The sequence below is a fragment of the Phaseolus vulgaris genome, unplaced genomic scaffold (genome assembly GCF_000499845.2).
Source record: "Phaseolus vulgaris cultivar G19833 unplaced genomic scaffold, P. vulgaris v2.0 scaffold_756, whole genome shotgun sequence".
Lineage (NCBI taxonomy): Eukaryota > Viridiplantae > Streptophyta > Magnoliopsida > Fabales > Fabaceae > Phaseolus > Phaseolus vulgaris.
In genome coordinates, this window is record NW_027174313.1 from 1 (window position 1) to 7,476 (window position 7,476).

The 7,476-nt window shown below is 52.8% G+C and overlaps 1 protein-coding gene across 1 annotated transcript; it reads right to left on the reverse strand.

Annotated features, from left to right (window-relative positions):
• Positions 1–5,122: 5,122 nt before the first annotated feature.
• LOC137817696 (classical arabinogalactan protein 9-like) lies at positions 5,123–7,023 on the reverse strand. The gene is made up of 2 exons (XM_068620943.1): positions 6,951–7,023; positions 5,123–5,553 (listed from the first exon to the last, which is right to left on the reverse strand). The coding sequence occupies exons 1-2, from the start codon at positions 7,021–7,023 to the stop codon at positions 5,123–5,125; spliced, it is 504 nt and encodes a 167-aa protein (XP_068477044.1).
• Between the last annotated feature and the right edge of the window lie 453 nt (positions 7,024–7,476).

The following is a 7,476-nucleotide window of genomic DNA, read 5'->3' on the forward strand; positions in this document are numbered from 1 at the left end:
AGCCCTAATAGCAGGAATGCTCCTGGCCAAGGAGATGGGCGCGCAAAACCTCCTGGTGAAAAGCGACTCCCAGCTGATTACGGGGCAGGTGTCGGGTGAGTTCCAGGCGAAGGACCCACAGATGGCGGCGTACCTGAAATACGTCCAGTTGTTGAAGGGAGCATTAACGCTCTTGAGCTGATACATGTCCCGAGGGAGCAGAATGCCAGAGCTGACCTGCTTGCAAAGCTGGCCAGCTCAGGCAAGGGGGGTAGACAAGGACAGTGATCCAAGAGACTCTCAAAGCTCCGCGTAGATTCGTGGAAGACAACAGGTGGATGTCCTCCAGATTTATACAACAAGGGGAAGGCCGAGGAGTCATTGCTCTTTGACCCAAGATACGCAGAGGGCGCCCCGCATCAGCACGTACGCGGATGTGCCCGAAGAAGAGCAGATGCAGGTATGCGTTTTGACCAGGGAGACACCTGGATGACGCCCTACAAGCGATACCTGGCGGATGGGGCTCTCCCAGTAGAGCCTGAAGAGGGTAAAAAGGTCAAAAGAAACGCCGCAAGTATACTGGTGGATGGGGTGTTGTTCAGGCACGGTTTCACTCACCCTATCCTAACATGCGTAAGTGGCGACGAGTGCACCAGGATAATGGCAGAGCTACACGAAGGCATCTGCGGGAGCCACGTAGGGGGAAGGTCCCTAGCCTCCAAGTAATACGCGCAGGTTTCTTCTGGCCAACAGTGAAAGAGGACTGCGCACGACACGCCCACGGTGCAGGCAATGCCAAAAGCACGCCGACTGGCACAAGGGCCGCCAGAAGAGTTGCGATCCATATACAGCCCGTGGCCTTTCCATACATGGGGAATCGACATCCTGGGCCCGTTCCCACTGGCATCAGGCAGATGAAGTATTTGATCGTCGCCATCGAATACTTCACCAAATGGATAGAGGCAGAGCCCGTAGCACAATCACTGCGCACAAGGTACAACATTTTGTGTGGAAGAACATTGTGTGCCGTTTTGGCGTACCTAGGCGCTGATATCCGATAACGGGACCCAGTTTGCCAGTCACAGTTGAGAAACCTATGTGCTGAGGTAGGAATCAAACAGTGTTGCATCAGTTGAACACCCCCAGACAATGGGCAGTGGAGTCAGCAAACAGAGTTTTGCTGAGAGGGGTTAAAGAGAAGGTTGGAAAAGCCAAAGGGCTGGGCGGAAGAGGTACCAAGGATCGTGGGCATACCACACCACGCCCCAATCTCCACCATGGAGACGCCTTTAGTTTGGTGTACGGGTCGGACGCGATGATTCCAGTAGATACATGAAAGCTCACCACGTTTTCAAAACTTGTGGCGGAGAATCCAACAAGAAGAAAGGCGGGTAAACCTGGACCTACTGGACGAGCCAGGGAGGAAGCAGAATAAAGCTGAAGCGATGAAGAGAAGAGTAGAGCGACAATACAGCTCTAAGGTAAAGCCGCGACAGTTTCATGTGGCGACCTAGTTATGAGGAAGGCTCACCCATACGAGCTGGAGAATAAGCTGTCTCCCAAGTGGACCGGACCCTTCAGATACGAGGCTAAGGGCAACGGTCGTATAACCTAGAGACCTTGGATGGGGTCCATCCCGCGCAGCTGGAATGCAGCCAACTTAAAATTTTATTTTAGTTGACTTATGTAAGCAGCCATGTAACATTTAGTTGAAGGGGACACTCTTTTTCCCTCTGGGGTTTTTTAATGAGGTCACCCAAATAAAAGGAAACCAGTTTGAGAAAAAGAAGTGCCTTGGTTTTAGCCTTTATCTTTCTCCGTTTGAAGTAATGTGAGGCGTCGCCAAAAAGAAGATGTCGCCTAGGCGAAGGCGTCGCCTAGGTGAAGGCGTCGCCAGGAAAGAAGGCGTCGCCTAGGGAAAGGCGTCGCCTAGGTGAAGGCGTCGCCTGGATGAAGGCAGGCGCCGTTGGAAGAACAGACGAAAGAAAAGCGCGCGGTATGCGAAACATATGCAAAGTAAAGTGGCGTTGCAAAAAATCAAGTATGATATAGAAAAGTTGTTGTTACAAGCAATGTTCGATACAATGGGAGTAGCACAAATGGAGCAAACACTACAGATCATGCAAAAACACGAACAAGCCATTTCTCAGTGGCCATCGGAATCAGCACTGGAGGAAGGCGAAACCCCATTCCTAGCCCGCAGAGCTCGAGTAAGTCGTGTCCTCCTCTCTTGGTTTATTTTCGAACCTGCACCAAGGGAGATAAATGTGTCAGAGACACCATGAAGCAAGACAGACACGTTAAAAGCAAAAAGGCCGAAGTTTCTAGGGCAGCGACTCTTACATATGTACTTTTCGAGAGTTCCAGCGTTGAACTCCAAGCTGATCAAAGTGGCAGAGTCAAAACCTCCCGCCTCAGCAAGAATCCGGCAAGCTATTTGATCACTTGGAGCCAGCTTCTTGAAGGGTTTGGTTTTGAGGGCCCTCGTCTCTCTCACCCAGTACAGCGGAAACCCATCCAGAGCGTCGGGAACAAGGTCAGTACGGCAGATCTTGAAGAACCGGCCTTTCCACCCGGTGAACGAGCTTTGGAAGGGTGTGAGGAGAACTCTCCCGGGAACGTTACTGAGAGTTACCCAGAGGTTGTGCCTCTGCCTCTTCACCTCAAAGAAGTGAAGAAAGAGGTCAACCGAGGGCGCACAACCCAGAAACCCGAAGAGGATGTCGAAGGCTTTGACAAAGGCCCAGCTGTTGGGGTATAACTGGGCCGGAGCGACATTGATCTCCGTCAGCAGTTCCTTCTCGAACCAGGAGAAGGGTAGGCGCACTCCGATGGTCTTGAAAACCACCTGGTAAAGGTAAAAGAAGGGGACCCCTTCATTGGCCCGTTCGTCTCCACATACTGGCTCCCCTAGAGTGCAAGGGAGCACAGCAATGTCGTCGTCATGCCTCCTCGCGAAGGCCGGTGATCATAGGAGCATGAATCCCCTTTGTGTTCCCTTATGGCCCTGGTGGAGAGTAAGCATGAGCATTCGTCAAGAAGCTCCTCGAAGCCCAAGGTACAAGTCCTTGGGTTAACCCTGGGGGAGTAGCGAGAAGACATTCTTTAACAGAATCAGAGGTTTGAAGTTGGCAAGGGTAAAACGCTGGTGGGAACGAACACTGGAAGAATGCTTCGCGAGAGAAGAAAGGGTGCAAGAAGAAAGGGTGCAAGAAAAGAGAGTGTAAGTAGGTTACGAAGAGTGCAGAAATGATGAGAATGGTTCCAGAGTTTGAAGAGTTAAATAAAGCGGTTAGAGCGCCAAACGAAGCAAGTATTGCAGTGAGGGCATTAAACAATGCGAATGGATGCACCGCACAATCGAGCCACGTGGCGGAAGATGAAAGGATGACCTGGCACCGCTGGTTAAACTCAGAGAACGTCGTATCAACAGAATATCCAGTGGTACGATGCGCCGTCGAAAGTGGGTCAGGGGCACAGCAGGAGTCAGGACTCAGTGGAATGACGAATGTCCCATCAACCATACAAGAAGCGCCACGTGGATCAAGTCGAATGACGGAACGTCCCATCAGCCATACAAGAAGCGCCACGTGGATGGCACGGACAAAACCTTGAGCTCTTCGCTGTCATCAAGCGTCGACCAAGGCAAGGATCAAAGTCAATGTCGAAGTAAAGATAACGCCCAAGGCGTCGCCCAGAGGGACGTGAAGGGCGACGCCAGCGTGAGACGTCGCGGGCGTCGCCAACCCAAATATCAGCAGGGTCGCCTCCCTGATACCCACAGGTAGGAAAGACTGTGGAGGGAGACGAAATTGAAGGGGGTAGAGTTAGTTGCTGGCGTCACCTCCCCGATACCCACGGGTAGGAAAGACTGTGGAGGGAGATAAGACCGCCAAACACCAGCGAATCGCTGGCAGGGTGTTCCCCGATACCTATGGGAAGGAAAGACCATAGAGGGAACGACCCCCCCCCTAGAGCACTCGACGTTTTAGACACCCGGGGACGATACGGCGTTGCTGTAGCAGGCCTCTCCTTAGGCGTGGGCGCCGGGTGCTAAGGATCAAAGAAAGAACCGTTTCGGTGTTAGAGACACCCCGTGGACGATACGACGTCACTAGGTGAGCCTCTCCATGGGCGTGAGGGTTGGCACGTGACCTTTCCCGGGCGTACAAGGCCGTCCAACGAAGTGAAAGAAACGGGCAAAACGCAAATAAAATAACCGAAGCGCACGAAGGCAAAGAATGAGAGTAAGAGCGCACAGGGAGGATTCTATATCGCGAAGGCACAAAAGCAATCATACGAACACCCAGATTTGTAACAAGAGTACAGATGGTTCAAAGAATTACAAGTTTAACAGAGAGAGTCAAAAGCAAAGGTAAAGTATAAAGGAATTAAGCTTGAAGGTAAAGGTGGCGGGTGAGAGACAGCGGTTCAGTCATCCAAGTCCATGGGCACGACCTTCCCGTCGACGACATGGTGTGTGGGGTCGCAGTTTGAAATATTGATGCCAGGGTTCTCGCAGGACGCCTAGGTCAGAGCCTCTTGGAAGCCCTCTTCAAACGCCCCCGCCATCTCCCCAGTCAGTTCTTGGACCTCTCCCTCTAGTTCCGTAATCCTAGAGTCCTTGGATGTCAGTTGCTTCTCCAGAAATTCCTTCTCCACGCGGAGCTTGTTAGCCTCGGCTTGGAGAAGGCTCAAAGCTTCAACCTTCGCAGCCAAGGCGTCCTCTCTCTCACCTAGCTTCTGCCTCCAAGCAGCATCCAGCTCTTCAAGTTTTCTTCGCTGCACTTCGGATGTAAGAGCCGCCTCCTGGAGGCCAATGTTCTGGATTTGGTAGGAGGTGAGCTGGGCTAGTTGAGCGGCATGCGCCTGTTCCAGTTCTCGCGCGTACGCCTCAGCTCCCTCCCTGCCCTCATGGGCCAGTTTTAGCAGAGATTGGGAAGCTTCCTCCTTGAGTCCCCAGTTCTGTTTCTCCTCCTTCAACGCCCCCACCTCTTGTCTCAGCTTGCGAAGGGCCTCTCTCCCTTTGATAGCATTTCGAGCTTGAGTGCGCCACTTGATTGCCACCGCCAGGAATGCCCCCATATAATAAGGCATGCCCCCCCTTTTGAGGATCAGTCGGCGACATTCCTTCGGTGAAGCTCTACGTCAACTCCCTATGAATGGGGCGAGGAATCCGGGGTTTGCGAGAAGTCGAGCCAGGGACTGATACAGGAGGGGCGGAGCCCGAGGCCTCAGCTGCGTCACGATGCGGCAACGGCGAAGGCGGGGGAACCAAGTCAATCCTTTCCTCTCGTTCCTCGTGGGCTGGTGGAGGTGGCGGTGATGTGGCACTAGGAGGATCGTCCCTGAGAGAGTTCCCATCACCGGGGGGCGCGGCGGGTGAGGCAGGGGTCGACGCCATGGCTAATGGAACCGCGGCAATAGGAGGAGGAGAAGCAGACGGTGGAGGAGTCGGCAGGGAAGCGACGGTGGGCACGTTAGAGGCGACGGCGTCCCCACCCTCTTTAGTAGATTTTGCCTTCTTCAAAAATTTGGCAAGAGCAAGCCGCCTCGAGGAAGTCATCACTGAACCTGCAGCAGCGAAAAATAGTAGAGTAAAGGTTAGTTCAGATAAAGCAGAAGGGAAATTCTATGGCTAGACACACGCAGATAACCACAACAGCTAATGCATTATAAACAATTAAGGGCAGATACCAAAGTAGGTAGAAAGCCCATGGGCGTTGAATTCGTTCGCGATGAGTTTGGCGGTATCGAAGACTACCCCAGTCCCGCCAAGGCTTTGCACACGTCCCGGTCGGAGGGGGTAAGCTCATCCAAAGCCAGGGCCTTCATGGTTATGGGCTTATCCGTCCAGTATAGGGGAAAGCCCTCTAGGATGGTAGGATCGCGCTTGGTCGCACGTACTTTGAAGAATTTCCCTTTCCATCCTTTGAACGAATTTTGGAAGAGCGTAAGGATGATGCGCCCGGCGATGCCAGAAAAGCTCATCCATAGGCTCTTCCCCTGTTTCTTTACCTCGAAAAAGTGAAGAAAAACGTCTACGGAAGAGGGGACACCTAGATATCCGCAGAGAATCTGAAACCCCCTTACGAAAGCCCAGCTGTTGGGGTGGAGCTGGGCTGGGGCGGTGTTTGTCTATGTAAGCAGTTCTTTCTCGAAGGAAGTAAGGGGTAGACGCAGGCCCACTCTCTTGAGTACCATTTGATAAAGGAAGAAGAAGGGGCTTCCCCCAGTGTCTCTAGAGTCCGCACAAACGGGCATCCCAGGTCGCACCCGGCATACCAGGACTTGGGAGTCGTGATTTTTGTGAAAGGCGTTGAAATTATAAAGCGCAGGGTCCCCCCTGTGAGCCTCCACGTCCTCAACAGAGTTTAGGAGGGAGCATTCGTCGAGAAGATCGTCGGGGGCCCAGTCGTATTCGCCCTTATAATAAGACTTAGGGAGCGGGGGAGGCGCGGCGGTCTTGGTTTTCGCCATCGATGCCAAAGCTGAAGATCAAAAGAGAAAGAAAGGGTTCAGAGAAAAGGGGTTGGGAGAAGAAAAGGGGAAAAAATGGAAGAATCCTAGGAGAGCCCTATCCACACGAGAGCAAAGGGGAACGAGAGGAACAAAGAAGCATACAAACGATATCCAAAGAAATGCAGTAATATGGACAGTCCCAGGCAGTTCATACAGTGAGGAGAATCATCAAGGAGGGGGAAAACCGTACCTTTGGGGGCTGAAGGGCGTGGAGAGCGGAAGCACGAATGAGCAGGGGTCGCGAGAGAAGGGATTCAGAGAAGATGAACAGTGAGGAAGGGCAGAGAAAGTGGATGTAACAGTGGTTGCAAGCGTGGGGTTTGGGTAACTTAAACGTTACTAGAAGCGCGAGGGACAACGAATGATGACCGTGTGATGATGCCACGTGTTGCAGGATTAAGCGCTCAAGGGGAGCGCAAGAGGTTCTTAAAGATGACCGCACGATGAACCACGTGGCACGCGATTAAGTGTAGCCCCAAAGGGCATTATTTTTCCCGCTTCAGAGGATGTCCAATCAGCCATTAAGGACACCACTGTGGTTCAGAAAGTGTCACGTCAGTAATTCGAAGAATTGTTGAGTCAGCAGGGAATGACACGTCATCAGGATGGCACGTGGACAGCGTGGGCGAGGCCTTAGTCTTTGCGCTGAAGACAAGTCTTCGGCTTAAGACTGGGGGGCTTGTGTACCGTCCCGTATCCAGGCGTTGACTAAGTCAAGGTCAAAGTCAACGCAGGGCGTCGCCTAGGTGGAGAGACGCCAAGTGCCAGCATCGCCAAGAGGAAGCGTCGCCAAGGCAAGGCGTCGCCTAGGTGAAGGCGTCGCCCAACCAGGGCGTCGCCAAAATCAAATATCATTAAGTCAAGGCAATCACGGTGCGGCTCCCCGATACCCATGGGTAGGAAAGATCATGGAGGGGGCGACGCCGTGGGAAGGCCCCAAACCCTGTATAACCAGGGAACAGTAATAAAGAGGAG

What these genes read in the sequence shown, in the direction of transcription:
- LOC137817696 (XM_068620943.1), bottom strand. Translation starts at nt 7,023, where the DNA reads ATGGCTGATTGGACATCCTCTGAAGCGGGAAAAATAATGCCCTTTGGG. An exon ending in ACTTAATCGCGTGCCACGTG is followed by an intron (nt 5,554 to 6,950) that starts GTTCATCGTGCG and finishes TCGCTGCTGCAG; the next exon opens with GTTCAGTGATGACTTCCTCG.